Raw genomic sequence first — 16,494 nt, 5'->3', positions numbered from 1 at the left:
TGCGTAAAATGCTCGTGAACTTTGATAACTGTGTACGGTGTTGGTGTTGTTGGATTTGGAGGCGATCCCACCGCTGGCAACCAGTTGTAAGAGTTGAGGAGGACTTTGGCATGAAAAACTTGGAGGTTTATTTGCATTATTTACAGTGAGACGATCAAGAAATTAACAGTCATAGAGACATTACGGGCCGGCAGCAACTCGGACGCTGCGGCCCGTGGCAAGAAGCTCGAAAGAGATGAGTGAAGGAATGCTCTCGGTCTCTGGCTTTTAAGCCCTTCGGTGTCTCGAAGACACGTCACGTTCGGCCAATGGGCGAGCCCGCTCAGATGACGCCATTTTCGGCCAATCGGCGAGCCCGCTCACGTGTCGTCATTTTCGGCCAGTGGTAGGTGCCCGTGCGATTGCGTCACACCCGGCGCACAGGGTCGCTCCTTGGGCCCCAATTGTCCGAGCGCTTACTTCTCTCTGCGGTCTTGCCTTCCCGGTCTGCAACTACCGTGACAAAGGCGCACGGGGGGGGGGATTGCTGCCAGGGCTTCACGGTGCATTACACCCGTCTTGCCTCTTGGACCCACGTTACCTGGAACAGTGCCAGGCTCTCGCTTCACTTTCGGGAAGAGTCAAGTAGTGAATAGCTCCAGATGCGGCGTACGAGGTGGGGGCCTACAACTTGCTTGCACGTGCCGCTCCTCGGGAATGTGGTATACGCGCTTCTGTGCTCCTTAATTAGCTGTGGCGCGATTCGATGTAGTCTGGTGAACTTGAAGGAGGCTCAGGAAAAGGTCCCGTATCTAACAGCGTGTGAACTTTCATTTCCAATGCAGACTTCTGGCCCTTTGTATATTTTTGTTTCGCCATGAGTGTTCGTTACTGATGATCGATGACTGTTGCGATATCAGGGTATCCGGCAGCTCGTATTCCATTATATGTGTCAGTGAAATTAACAGCGACGACAAGAACATATTGAGCTGCTCCATCATATTTCGCATAGCGACATTCAGAAACAGAGCTTGACATTTGTGCACCCAATAACGAATTTTACTGAAGCAAGCATGTCTAAATTACACGCAAGGTAGCTTACAAGACACAGCCAAACTGCAACTATGATTTTGCAATCAAAATGCGCAAACTTCAATTTGCAAACAACGCAACTGATTCTTCTTAACCTGGGCGGCTGCTGCACTGAGCTGAAGAAAACTGTCGTATTAAGACGATGGCGACTCGATCATGCGGTACTGGCTGCTCGTCCTGTATGGTTCAATTGTTTAGGGTTTTCGTACCGGGCCCGGACAGAATATATTTACTCTCATTTTGCAAAACCGCCGCGAGCACTCTTCATTGCGCGGATACGCGAGGTCTCGGTAATGGAGATAATGATAACGATAATGGAGATCTAAATGTAGAACAAGCGAATACTACGCCAAGACGACCTGCGCTCCTTAGCCCTCGGGGTGGCGTCGTTGGGCAGGCGCTCACCTGGCATATATCAATCTCCAGACCTCGCAACTAATGCATCCTGTTGTGCCCAGATTACGCTTTTTTTTATATAACTGGGACAGAGAGCAACGCCGCTATTTTTTGAAAGACATTTTTGATAAGAAAAAAAAAAAGGCCGGCGGGTAGGCCTGAGAGTCCTTGCCTTCGACCTACCGCTCCTCACAGGGGCAGCAGATTTGGCGAAGAGAGAAGAAAGCGGAGAAGAACGTGAGAGGGGGAACAAAGTGAACTCGCATATGCGATTGTCACACATTTATTCCGCACTAACACTTAGCCAAACAAATTATCTTGGAATGCGGTGCTGTAGATCATAGTGGCCATTTTAGCAGACAGTGTGCCCCTTTCCCCCACCCCCAGTGTAGGGTAGCAAACTGCGTGCTCGTCTGGGTGACCTCCCTGGCCTTCCTGTCCTTGCTGTCTCTCTCTCTTTACAAAAGAGCAAACCTGAAGCCATGTGCTTACAATATATTTTTCTTTCTTTTCTGTGGCATAGCTTCAGCTGAGTTCTTATTCGGCTATTCAGGGTCATGGCCTCTGCTCAACAGCGCCATCAATAGGCGCAACTTATTAAGGCTGCCTGGTGTTTGCCAACACGGACGTTATACGCCCCCTTGACTCCCCAAGTACGCCGATAATTACCAAGTAGGAAGTTGCCTGGACATTCCGTCTTCTAAAAACAAGTGCGTACAAGCGCGGCTTTCCTCGGCACAGATTCTGTCGCGCTCGTCGCCGATGATCGCAATAGCAGGAACATGGCCATTCGTTCGTTAATGCCACTCTTGTGTGGCTGAAGATGTTAAGTGCGTGCTCCGGGATCTGCGTTCCATGTGTGTTTACAAATTGAGAGGTGGTTTCTTTGTGGAATGTACGCAGGGAAGCCAGCTAGTATAGATCGTAAATGATTTAGTCAACTCTCACAACGATGCACGATGGCTGTAGAATACGTTTTATCATATTGTTTGACGCCATTGGTCGTTGCTGGCACTGCTCAAGTGAACGGGATTTATATCTTTGTTCTTTCGCGGTCTCCGTCTAGTGACTGTGGCAGCACACAATCTCGTTACTTATTTGCTATCTTCTCGTTATATATTTATTCTTTTTGTTTACTTATTGGTGTGAAACTATGTCACGAACGGCGTAGCCGAGAGAGAGAGAAAGCAAGGAGAGGGAAGGCAGGGAGGTCAACCAGACGAGAGTCCTGTTTGCTACCCTACACTGGGGGTAAAGGAAGAAGAAAGGTAAAAGAAGAAGTGTGCAATACGTGTAGGGTCCTTCGTTCTTCGGGTAAAAAGGTGACAATACCCATTTTTTTCACCCCGAACACGTTTTATGAAAATCGGGTTAAACAAGCTCTATCCCTGAATTTTCACGACTTGATGACGGGTAAGAACAAATGCAGGCGTCCACACAACCAGTGAATTCTGTTCGTATATAACGCGCTGCTCGCAACATATTCAGCGCTTGCTGGATTTGAGTGAACGAAGACGTGCTGCCAATTTAGCGGGCGCCTTTAACACACGAATGCGATAATGGCGCATCGCGTTGCACTTCCAACATGTCGCGCACGTGTAAACGGCGGCGACGGGCCAGGAAGCGTACGCAGCGCTGACGCTATTCTGCACTGCGAACGGCAGCTGCGACGTTGAGAGCACGTTTTCTCAACTAAGGTAGTACGTTCAAAGAAGGGTGCCAGATTGGGCTAGATTGTGTTCGATTAATTTTGTTGCGAGGGCGCCCAGAGCGAAGCAGTAAAACAGAAGACAGGCCCCACTGGTCATAGGATGGACAGAACCATACCCAAAATGAACATGAAAATGCAGAGCGCTCATCGATTGAAAAGCGATACTTGGAGCTTGTGACTGCCGGAACTTTCTACCTTCCTTTCTTTCTTTCCTTCTTTCTTTCTTTCTTTCTTTCTCTCTTTCTTTTTTTTTACGCCACCGGCGGGCGTTGCGGGCACTGATCATAGACATTTTTGCACAAAATGAAAGCAAGCGCCTTCATGATGGAGTCTGACTGCATTCAGCTTCCTCAGCTATCGCCTAGCTTTCACTGGTGGCGCAAAATTGAATAGCCGACAAGCGGTCCGAATTCCGGGTTTCAATCGCTGAACACTCTACGTCAACGTATACTTGTAAGATAATAAGCATCACAACTCTTAAGAAGCATGTCCGTGTGGTTTGCTGTTTGTGTTCTTTTTCATTTGCTAAAGAAAAGTGTAGCGAAGAAAGTAAACATGGGATAGGTACGAATGTTCTATTTGTTGTTTTAAATGCGTTAAGCATTTGTATGCCTATCCAACGAGAATCTTGTTCGTCCGCCACGTAATACGAATGCAATGACTCGTACCCCCCTAAACAATGACTCATATCCCCGTAAGCGATGGCTCATACCCCTTTAAGCAAGCAAAAAATGCAATGACCCATACTCACGTAAGCCAGAGGCTACAAGCGCTCAGCTAAAGTGAATAGTGAATACATTCATTGAAATCATCCGTACAACAGACAGGACAGCATACGTTTCGCTAAAGAACAAGCTCAAAACAAGCATCTAAACCGTCAATAAAGCATTGCATACCCCCCTCAGCAAATGTAGCGGTGGTATTGAAACATCTTCGCTGGACATCCAGGTTGATAACGACCTATAAGAATTGATAAGGGTCGGATCATGTTCTATGAGGTTGATAACGACCGATGAGGGTTAACAAGAGTTTATACTGGTCGGATCAAGTCTCATAATATTTTGTGACACCGGCCTGCGTGGAGATGAGCAAGTGGCACAATGCTCACACATACTTAGAAAACTCCCAGAGCAGTTTCTAGGTGACTTGATTTTTCTTTATGTGGTTTAATTAAATCTATAAATAATGCCTGCCTTCGAGAATTTGTATAGATAAGTTCGTCGCGTAACTTGCAAACAACCCTATTGCCATTGTATGTTACTGCCAGTGATTTCGCTTGTTTAAATAAAAAGTTTGTCTGAAAGGAGACCACAGCCTTTGTTCATTTTTTGTTCAAGCTACCAGGGATATTGCGTACATTGGACTGGCAGACAATATTAACCCGATTTCTCCCCGGCTTTCCTCGTCAAAAATAAAGAGGAAAGATTTTCCCGCCACGAATTGTAAAATATATAGAACCCGAAAGCGAAGGACCCTAAATAATGTTCATATCCTTTTAATTAAAGCCTTCCCACACACACACACACACACAAAAATATACAGAACGGTGGCATGTTTATATTCTCAACAGGTCAGAAATTCCTTCTAGCACGGGAAAATAGGCGGATAAGAGAGAGAGAGAGAGTGTATGCGTGTCTGTGGGTGGGAGAGGGGGGGTGAAGATGACGAGTGAGCTTGCCAGGAATAGTGAGGTCGGGCGTCCCGAGACGTCGACGCAGTTTGCGAGTGCAGTTGACCGTACCTCAGTTCATCCTTAGATCCTAGAAGCTTTCATTCATGGAGCAGCTGAGCAGACATCATTGCAGCGTAACAGCGTATGTTTTATTTTTTTTCTATTTTTCATCACTGGCGAACAGGGATGTTTTGAAGCTGCACTAAATGAAGATGCCTAGTCGAGATACACCGGTTGATTGCAGTTCCTCGGTACGAAATGCCCGACTCATGCCGCGATACCGTGGTTAAATAGCAGGAAGCAAAGTCAAATTGGAATGCTTGTGACGCGGCCGCCTTGAAGCCCCTGTCACCATGCAACGCCGCCTGATGTATAGGGGCAAAACCGGTGCCGACTTTGCAGTAAACCTCGTCTAAATCAAGTAAAGAAAAAAAATGGTAGAAAAGAAACAGAACACAACGAAACCGGAAGGCGGGACTCTGTCAGGACCAAAAACTCGCCAAGTACAAGCCAGTGGTGGGAAAGCGCGGATGAAATTTACACACACAAAAAAATAAAGGCGAAAAAGGGTAACGACGCTTTGATGAATAGGCCATGTTTGCCTTTGCCCTTCTTTCGCCTGCCGATTTAGCGCGTTTAATCTTGTGTTGTTTCCTGTGTGCTCTGCGCAGAGGGGCGACCACTGGCAAAGAAAGCAGCCAAGCCGGCACCCGCCGAACAGGATGAGGCGCTCCCTCGGTGGTGACACAATGGCGCGGAGCAGGAACAGCTGTGTGTGTCCAGCGTGCGAGCGAAGTGGTGGTCCACGCGCCACGCACGCGTAGTGAACCGACTTCGGTCTCTACGCGGTCTCTACACTCGCCTCTGGCGAGCCCTGCGCTGTTTGCCTGCTCCTTACACGCTACAGCTGCACCTGAAGCGGCACGGAGAACCGCTGCGAAAGTTCGAACAACGAGAAACCAGCGGGACTGCGTGGCTCCTCGTGCGACAAGATGAACCAAAATGGTGGGTGTTCTTCAATCGCATCGATGCGGAAACGAAGAGGGACTCGTGTAATTGAGCGGTGGAAGAGCAGTACGGTGTTGGTAACTTTCTTTTGGATAAAGTATCCAGGTTGTGGCCAAGAACACTTTGTTTGTGAAAAGATGCTAAATGGCAGTGATGATCGCCTCTCAATTTGGTCTTTTATGTTTTAATTGTTCCCAGACCCCTTCCTTACGAAGGGCACAGCTTTAATTTATCCCTGCGTAAAACAATACCCATATGTTCTGAAACGGTAGTGCGCTTTGCCTACAAAAGCAGCTGATGCAACACAGACGACTTACTGTTAAACTCTTCGGTATACCTTCAGAAGTAGCGACAAATGGACACGCACATATCACCCCAAATCACAAAATGGGGGAATGGCAACCTGCCGGCGAGACATGCAACTGGCATTTCAGATGACGGTCCACTTCTTAATTGATCCATTCCTTAGTATGTTTTTTTTTTTTTGTGAGACCCCCCAGGCAGACATACACAATCCTTTCAGTAGTACTTTTGATATGCATCGCGTACTCATTCGTGATAACGGTACAAAGTGAAGTTCTGCATCTTTAAGGCCAGTTTTGCCAGTGAGTCTGCTATTCGTTGCCAACTGTGCCAGCATATCCTGGGAACACTGCAATATCACAAGTTTCTTTTCGTATTTTTCTTTCTTTTCCTCGAGCAGCCAGAGTAGTACCCTTATGCATCACATAGGTTATTCGTGCATGTGTTTGACTTTGACAAACATCTCCATGACATGCTAAAGACAATTAGCAGTCCGTACAGATTAGCCACATTTTGTAGTCGCCAATACGTAAATAAAATATGTGGCTCCGAGTATAGCCACTAGTTCTGCTGTTGTTGACGACGAAGTGCATCCTAGCCGACAAGCGTACTTCACTCGCGGAGCTGATATCACATAAGCTGTTGCCGCACCTCCTTTGCTGGCGGAACCGTCCGTATAAACGTGAACATGTAGAGTCCTGGTGCCTGTCAAATAGTTGATGTCATGCCAATTGCTTAGCGGGTAACGTCTGGATTTCGCGTCTCCCCATCGAAGGCCTTCAAATGACGTTTCCATCTTCGGCACTCGCACAAGCTGTGGAGGATACCAGAGGCCCGATTGCCGAAAAGGTCGATCGTGAAAGTACTCATGAAACGTGGCGTGTAACAGTAAGCCATTCATTCATTCGTTTGTTCGGCCATCCGTCCGTTTTTATGGGATAGGGTTTACTGTCGTAGGATTTTCTCTCTTTTTTTTTTTTTTGCGTCGCAAACGCACCAGGGCACATGGCTTCCATAACCGCCGTCTGCCAGATGCCCAGGTCACGCTCGCTCGCCGTATACCTCGTATGTGCAGTCAGCGTGTGGGGGGAGGTGTCATAACGGCGCAGCTGCGACGCGCTACACGCGATGTTCTAACGAGGCAGCCGAGGTGGTAGTGTTCTTTGCAACCCAACGCAAGCGCTGTCGCTGCCCGTGGCCCCGCTCCGTTCGTTCCCCTAAAGCAATTCGCACACGCTACGCGAATGCAGTTGCACGCAGCTGAAGGAAGTGCTCGAACGTTTTACTTCTGCATTCTTTAGTGACACATCGAAACATTTGCTTCGGAGAGACCTCGAGCCCCGAGAGACTCCACTTTCTGCAGCTGTCGGCGTGGGTCGCCCTTGTCGCCGTCGCGCGCGAAAGACAATGCGCGCGAGCCCGACAAGAAAATCGCAGGGACGCGCGACGCGAGGATATCGGTAGCAGCCGGGTTGCTCGGCAGCGCAAACGAGAGCCATGGCTCGAAGTCAGTCCCTATTGCTCGAAGCCGCGCCCAATGCCACGCGCGCCTACGGTGAGTATCACCCTGCTGCATGGTCTATTTTTAATCGATGGTGAATGCCACTGGTCTCCGTGTAGCGGTAGTTTCGTTACAGTGATAGTTGTTAAAGGGGATATCGCAGCTGTTGTGGCGTTTTTCACAGACATCGGCATCATGGTTACTTGGCAGAAGATGTCAGAAAAGAAAACACTTTGTCGTCACTGGCGATTTGATTCCGAGCCCGTGAAATGGAAGTCGTCGTGCCAACACCGTCGTACCATCGTCATCGTTAAAGTCGTTGCACTCAGTACTCGTTCGTTTGGGGGGAAAAAAAGTCAAGATTTTTTAAAGGACATCCAGGGCACTGACAAAGCATTTTAAAAGACTAAAAGCAACATTATGATTGAAAGCGCAAAAACAAAACATTGTCAACAACGCGGAAGTTTCCTTTTGCATGGCGCACCATCTAGTTGAAGATTAAATTATGGGGTTTCACGTGCCAAAACCACGATCTGACAATGAGGCACGCCATAGTGGGGGACTCCGGAAATTTGCACCTCCTGGGATTCTTTAACGTGCACCTACATCTAAGTACACGGGTGTTTTCACGTTTCGCCCTCATCGAAATGCGGCTGCCGTGGTCGGGACGCCGCACCACCTAATGCAGTAGTACACAAAGAACGCCTGGCGACAAATTAATTACCTATCCCCTGTGAACTGCGAACTATATGAAATAGGCTTGGGTTTTGAAATTGAACCGAACTTGGGGCCAGATGGCCGAACAACATTCTGCGGAGTCCGTCGAAAATTCAATGGCCTTTAAGCACTTCGTGAAATATATTTAGGTCTCTGAGACCTTGGAAATCGCTTTGTTCTATTCAACTGTTTTCAAAGCTTTCAAGGACAGCTACGAAAACTGCAACCACATTGCCGTCGTCCTTCTCTAGAGGGCTATACTGCTGCTCTGGGTGGCACCTAAGGTTCTAGTTCCAGTGGTCACCCGCAATTTTTCAAAAAACTTCTTCGGTGGCCGCGGTGACAAATTTGTAATCAGCTGGTCAAACTGGCGAGGTCTCGTGTGTTCCTCTGGTCGCTTCAGATCAAATGCTCAGCGTCAGAGCACACTCTCTTTCGATCCTCCCTCACTGTAGTGAATCGGCCGGACATTCACAGACGCTTCTTGTAGCTATAGTCTACGCAGTTTGCAGAGCTTTAGCAATTTAGCAACGAAGCGCAACACCGCGCTGTCTCGCATGATAGCTTGAGCAAATCGCGAGTGAAAATACGTTCTGCACGCATGCGCGCCATTTGTGGAGAGGCGCGGACGCGTGTAAAAAGAAATCAAGGTAAATAAACCCGCATGCTAACAAGGGCGCGCGGCAACTACCAGCTGCAGCTGGCAACGTGTGTCAGATAAATAGAAGAATAATGCGAATTGGTCAACGTGCTCATCTTCCTTTTCGTTGGTTACAGCTTCCCGTGTAAAGGTGAAGCTGTGTGATCATCGTTATCAGCACTTGTGAGTCGCGGAGGTCACACTGATTTGCCCGCCAAGATGAGGAAACAGCGCAGATTAGATGAATGGAACGTAAAACAAACGCCGACTCTGAATACCGAAAGGCGTCAGGAATTTCTAACAATGACTACGTAACGTACAGGACAGGACAGCCGAGATGAGGACCTTATATGTGCGCGGGATGATTCGCAACAAATGAATGAGGACTTCAGCCGACTAAGTTCAAGCGTGGGTTTCGAAGATACATGCGCAAAAGGCTAAGGTAACGCTCAGTAGCCTGTAAATACAACAAGAATTCGTGATTGGCAGTAAGCCTCGAGGATCTGTGCAAGCGTACGTTTACCTAGGCCAATTAGTCGCAGGAGTTCCCGGGTCATGACAAGGAAATCTACAGAATAATAAAGACTGCTGGAGCGCATACGACAGGCATTGCGATGTCTTGACTGGCATCTTTGCACTATACTTAAAAGAAAATTGCACAATCACTTCAGTCTGCCAGTACTGAAACGTGGGGCAAAAACAAGGAGGTGTCACGTGGCGTCGGTAACTTGGCTACAGCAGCAGGAATGCCTGCGCCGCAGTCTGTGACGGCTACGAGTTTGCGTGTAGTAGGCGCGCCCAACTTACAAGCATAACGTGGCACGCGACACCTGTGTGAAGAGCCTATAGCAAGGCATTGCGCGTAACAGGTCGTTTTTTTTTTCCTGGTGAGTCATTGCAGAAAGGGAAATTGGATGGCGGGCTAGTTGGTCAGAATTTGTGCGCAAGAACTACGAAAGGACCAGACTGAAACAACTACGCAAACATGAGCTACATGTTGAGCTTGATGTGCTATGTTTTCGTAGTTGCCTCAGCCTGGTCCTTTCGTAGTTTCTGGGCACAAATTTTTGTGAGTCGTTACAACTCGGTAATGGATACCCGCCTTGGTTGCTCAGTGGCTATGATGTTGGGCTGCTGAGCACCAGGTCGCGGGATCGAATCCCGGCCACGGCGGCCGCATTTCGATGGAGGCGCAAACACCCGTGTACTTACATTTAGGTGCACGTTAAAGAACTCCAGGTGGTCGAAATTTCCGGAGTCCTCCACTACGGCGTGCCTCATAATCAGAAAGTGGTTTTGGCACGTTAAACCCCATAATTTAATTTTAACTTGGTAATGGATAGATGTGCTCTGACAAGACAAGCCGCCACAAATGAATGATTCAAGCTCAGGAATAGAAATTGACGGCCTGGTCTCGCAGGCTAAACCCACATGTAGCATCATCGTCATCACCACCTTTATCTCATTGGGGATCATAAAGAAATAGCTTGACGAAAAAGCTTGCCTCGTGAGGGCGTTGTCTCTAATATTGCATAAATATTGACATGCGTACATTGTTTATCTTTTCCCGGTGACTGTTTTTCACCGGCGAATCACGAATACAAGTTTATCGCTGGGCGCAAAACTTGCATACACGCATCGGAAGTTTTCCTAGTGTCGACGCCGATTCTATAGCGAAGTATAATCAAATTTTGTGCGCGACGAGAATAATGTGGTGTACAGTGCTCAGCACTTGAAGCACGATACCCGGACAGCATGGCGGGCGATGATTCTTGCCCCAACGGTGAGCGCCGCGTGATCGCCGAGGGGGCCCAATTGCGCTACGATGCGTGAAAATGACTGCTGTTTTCATGCGACACGAAAGTGCATCGGCTCAATGTCCCCAGCGTCCAACGGTGATGCAAAAAAAGTGCCGGCCGCCATGCTGGCTGAGTATCACGTTTCAATCGCTGAGCACGTTCTGCTATCGTGAGCAATATGAGCGGGAACACGCTAACGCGTGGCAAATGGCCGCGAAACTAAATGAGAACGATACGCGGATGGTGCTGTCGAAAACAGAGGGGAAAGGGGGACGCTCTTCCGCTAACTGTTCGCACTCCCACCGTGCCTGCGCTTGTCGAAAACGGCAGCTTACGGCATTTCACTGGCCGCCGATAGCCGATAAGACAGTTACGTGCGCAGTAACTTACAGCGACTCATTTCTTTCAGTCACGCTTTCTTTCTTTTTAAGAGAGAGAGTATGTTCTTAGGCGCCCGTTCCTGCGTTTAGCGTAAGCTATCTTCAGATTTACTCCCCGACCTGATGTATATCTTAAGGAGCGCATCGTGGTCATGCATTCCAGACAGACGGACAAGTTTTCCAGGGAAGTCGCTCTCGAACGTTTACGCTTCAAAACAGCGCTGCTATTGGCCACGCTTCGGTGCACGAAGTTATCAGTAACCGCAATATCAGATTTATCAATCGCGCTGGCGATGCGAAGTTCCGCACTTTGTATGAAGAGACGCATGGTGGGAGTGCCAACAGTTATTAGAAGAGCGTCCTCCTTTCCACTTTGTTTCCGACGGCGGCCGCCACGCATCGTCCATAGCAGGGCTCGAGGCTATCTGACACGCGCTCCTGTGTTCCCGCTCATATTTCTCCCGACAGCACATTTTGGAATGTAAGCGGACGTCCGTGACTTATTGTGCATACGGGAAGCTAACAAGCGCATACAGCCAACAAGCGCGTTGTAGCGCCCATATTCTGCAGATTCCCAGCGACCCGCCGTGGTTGCTCAGTGGCTATGGTGTTGGGCTGCTGAGCACGAGGTCGCGGGATCGAATCCCGGCCACAGCGGCCGCATATCGATGGGGGCGAAAACACCCGTGTGCTTAGATTTAGGTGCACGTTAAAGAACCCCAGGTGGCCGAAATTTCCGGAGTCCTCCACTACGGCGTGCCTCATAATCAGAAAGTGGTTTTGGCACGTAAAACCCTAAATATTATTATTATATTCCCAGCGCGCCCCCGCTGCGTCGACGGGCTACGTATCGGAGTGTCGTGTATTGCACCGTGAGCTATACTTTGAAATATATCTGAAAAATAGCGTCAGCTATATAAACAAAAAATACTTAGAATGCCGCACAAGTCCAGTATAGAGTACAAAACAGCTGTTTAAACTAGACAAAGCCTATTATCTTCGCAGCTGCATGGTAAGCACTCTTAAACTTAATCACATGTCGCGGTTAGGTTATTCTATGACTGGAATGATGTATAATGGTTTATTGTTCAGAGACCTAAAATATTGTGCTCGTCGCTCATCCAGACGAGTACCTTACACCTAAAGAGAATGCAATTGAGCGATATTACAAAGAGAAGAAGCATCTTAAGCTGTTATATTACCACACCCTTTACGGGTGTAAGGGTGTGAGTTAATGACCAATTTCAACCCTTAAGGTCTATGGTGTATACGTCAAGGTGACATACCTACGGCGCTGAGATTTCGGCCCTAAATTCAAGGATAAGTTCGCCATTCATTTTCACCAGTAATTGTGAACTTTTTCCCCGCCGAATGACTGAAAGCTGAGTTTTCCAAAAAAAAAAAAAAAAGTACCTTAGCAGTACACTGACTTGATGTCGCTGTTTGGAGTTCCTTTCAAACTCGTAATGTATGCACTGTACTGAATGACATATATACTGTTACACAATGAACGGCAGTTGTCGGCATTGCACAGGCAACAGGTCCGTGTTCCGTATTATCTGGCTGCAACTGAAGCCCCGTTTTTTTTTTTTATTTGTGCTGTGTGCACAGTCGCCGAGTTTGAAAACGCAGCTGCATTACATCGCTTTTCTTTAGCCACCAAAGAATGTAAGCACGCTTATACGGATGCAACAAACTGGCATTAGGCCTGCGAGATAGGCATCGGCTGGCAGCGTCAGAGCACGCCAAGCGTAAGCGGAGCTGTGGAAAGCTATCTGGATCAAGAATAAGAAAGAGCGGTGTGATAAATCACCATTAGCACGCCGTTTGCAATGACGCATGCTGAATGAGCAACTAGTAGTAGCTCATTAGTGAGTAGAGAACGCTGTCGTCGCTTCTGAATATACTAAGCATGAATCAATGTCAGTCTCGCGGATAGCACGTCAAACTCACATTGCTATTACAATTTTTTAGGGCGTTGGAATGCGTATATTAAGTGTTGTAAAGTAGTTTGAAGGATCACTGTCGTTATCTGACAAACTACAACCATAGTAAAAGGCTCTAAAGGGCAAGCACGTTGGCTAGAGGCATAAAAATTCCCGAGTATATATTGACGAATTATTCTCGGAACGGCTGTCGCGTCAAATGCTCGTGCCCAAAACTTAAAACCTCACGAGGACTCCTCATGAATGCTACTACAAGGAGGTGCCAATGCACAAAGATTTTCGTTCATAACTGAGCGCTGGTGATGGGCAGCGGCCTTCGCTAAACATGTGTCCAGCAATGAGCAGTGGCTAGCATTTTTTCTAAAGTGAACGTCTAGCGTTTGATCTTTTTTTTTTCTGAATAAAAGTACAGTTTCTCGATCGTCTAACCAAGCAAGCTTAATGGCAAAAAGCGGCAATCGGCGGTTAAAGAAAGGAGGAGAGAAGGAACTGAAGGATATTGGGGGGGAACGTGCCCGGTTGGCTACCCTGCGCTGGGAGAAAGAGCAAAAGCAAATGAGAGAGGGAAACGACGGCCAGTTAACGTACGTGCACAACGGAGAGGCCTAAGCGTTCCGTTACACGTTCACAAGCGGTTCAAGAGTACTACGGCCTTCCCTAAGCGCGCAGTGACACTCGATCAGCCTTCTGCATTCCTGCATGCATACTTTCTGCGGCCAGGGTGCAATGCTATTTTCGTATGTGTACAATCTATGCCACATAGCCGACTTTAATTCTAGCGCGGAGAAACACTGTCTGATCGTCGTAGAACGCACAGTGGCGTATAAAGTGTCCAACAATTTCTCTGTGAACATTAGAGTCAAGCAAGAACACATTTTCTATCTTACTCTGGAGCGTATTGAAAATGATGGGAAAGGCTGAAATGTTTTAACAATCTCCATAAGCATGGGAAACCGCGGGCGAGTCGGAATATTTTCATGTAGTCACAGGTAAGAAAATTTTATATGACCAGCAAGAGAGCTCTCTTTGGACGGCAGTTCATTTTTTTTTACTATCGTTATCTTCAACTGCCCACGCGTGTAAATAAATCTTTGGTTTTGGCATAGAAAATGAACGCTCAAAGTGACGTCATAGCCATCGCGGCGAAGTCACATTTAGCGCCTCACACTACGTAGGCCTTAGCTTAAGTTAAGGCCGAGTGTGAAGCTAATAACCAACAATTTTCTCGGGGGAATCGAAATTAGTAACCAGTGAACGACTATAACACTGTGAAACCGACCAACATTCCGCACATGCAGGCATTCTGGCGAACGTCTGATCAAAATCTTGATCACTTCCTTCTTTCCAACAGCTTTGCACGTGTTTGTAAACCGTCACGCATTGTCAACGGCGGCGAGACATGATGCCACGCGAAAACATCAGCGAAAACATCAGCAAAGTGCCGACCCTTCCACATTTACTCACAGCGAGTGCCAAGAGTGCCGCATACGTAGGTATACCTTGTCACAAATACGATGAAACAAGGCAATATGACACCGGCTTGAAACAAGAGCAAGCATGTTTACAACTGCGAACCGAGAAGCGGTACCAGGAACGCGATGATCTTGGCGAAATGGGAATGAATAGTGTATCCGCGCACAGCGCACCCTATGTCATAGGAAATTATCCTGCGTGCCTGCGCGCACCTAACCTACTAACTTTTTTCTGGCACATGGGATCCTGGCACATCGGATCGGTGCATACAGATATCGTTATTCCCCCTGCTCCCTCCACCTTCTTATTTTTACGCCTTTACCGCGACGCTTTTCGATCTGTATCGCGCAGAATAATTATATATATATATATATATATATATATATATATATATATATATATATATATATATATATACAGTGAAGCAGAAGCGCCTATGAAGCGATTTATTGACGATTTATTGACGTTTCGGCCGTTTCTGGTGAAGGCCGGACACCCCGGCCGAAACGTCGATAAATCGCGTCTACAAATAAGCGCGTCTACTTCACTATATATATCTGCCCGGATACAGAAATGTTTTTCTTCTGGTGTGTGTGTGTGTGTGTGTGTTTGTATATATATATATATATATATATATATATATATATATATATATATATAGAGAGAGAGAGAGAGAGAGAGAGAGAGAGAGAGAGAGAGAAGGCGACGATGCCGTTCATATGCTCTTGAAAACAGAAACAGTGAAGTGCCCACACTTCTTGGCGCTCACGGTATATGTACACCGGGCCTAATAACCCCTGCATGTTGGACAACAAGATACAGCTAGTGAGCGGACTTGTGTTCCTCGTAATCAAACAATAAAACCCGACATAAGACGCATACGTATACAGAAATAGATACATCCTATAGAAATACCTAGTAAAGGGTATCGATGAAGCACACAAATCCCTTAATGCAACAGCGCATGATATTGAATGGCTTAATCGATTTTCTTACCTTGCAGGGCTACCCAATTCTTAACAACTGTGTACAGTTAAGTATGGGATAACCCTACAGTACGGCGCCTCTCAGTGTCAAGGTGTTGTGTCGGGAGTTTAAACCCAATCAGTGGATCAAATAACCAATCAATTCATCTCGTAAATTTATTTGTACTGCCATCATCCCGGTCAGACGATTCTAGTCTGTTGCTATATTTGTGCAACATCACACATAGAGTCGCCCCTTCGAATGGAGTGTATTCTACTGTCAGCCCTGCTTTCACCCGCTTCCCTACCATTAGGTATCCTTGTGGTAAACGAAACAAGGCATCGTTCTTACTTCTGAACCTTTGCGTATGCTGCACGGTTCCACGGTGCGACATTTCTTTTGACTGATTTGTAAAAAAAAAAAAAACTGCACACCATGACGCAATTTATGATACTTTATGTTATTCCTACTGATTGAATCCTATCGTCAACCTTCAACTAATGATTTTGCACTGAGCGTTTCTTTTTAAAGCAAACTAACGAGAATCATACAAGTACTAAAGAACCTCAACTAATAAGAGAGAAATAGATAAACTTTATTTCCCGACTCTTAGTCCGATCCGTCGCTTTTGGAGTCCGTCTGTGGCCAAGGTTTAGATGTTGTGTCCGTTTGTTAGGGTCCAATTATGTGTTCGATGTGGGCTACCAGCAGCGGCCATAGTGTAGGATGCAGCTATTGCGGCGAGGTGGTACAGCTTTCCCAGGAGAAGGGAAGGAAGGGAGAGATGTTCAGGAGCATGAAAAAGTGCGGAGAAGAGAGCCAGTGCTCTGGGGCATTCCCATTTAATATGAAGTGAGTTGGGGGGTTTCTTCCCCCATACTTAACACGCTGGTGTGCCACGTCAGTTCTCA

The 16,494-nt window shown here is 47.2% G+C and overlaps 1 protein-coding gene across 2 annotated transcripts in view; it reads left to right on the top strand.

Moving 5' to 3' along the window:
- Positions 1 to 16,494, top strand: part of LOC142585441 (solute carrier organic anion transporter family member 74D-like) — a 59,266-nt gene that overhangs the window by 27,108 nt on the left and 15,664 nt on the right. Inside the window, exon 2 of one of the 2 annotated variants that reach the window (XM_075696212.1) lies at positions 5,522 to 5,855. In XM_075696212.1, the coding sequence (XP_075552327.1) occupies positions 5,843 to 5,855 (13 nt within the window). In that variant the 5' untranslated portion in view covers positions 5,522 to 5,842. Of the gene's footprint in view, positions 1 to 5,521; positions 5,856 to 7,355; positions 7,717 to 16,494 lie in introns of those variants that run through there. The other variant, XM_075696211.1, reaches the window with a different exon arrangement.

This window comes from Dermacentor variabilis, chromosome 6 (genome assembly GCF_050947875.1).
Source record: "Dermacentor variabilis isolate Ectoservices chromosome 6, ASM5094787v1, whole genome shotgun sequence".
Taxonomy (NCBI): Eukaryota; Metazoa; Arthropoda; class Arachnida; order Ixodida; family Ixodidae; genus Dermacentor; species Dermacentor variabilis.
The sequence above is the reverse complement of the archived record's forward strand: the minus strand, read 5'-3'. Positions and strand labels throughout refer to the sequence as shown.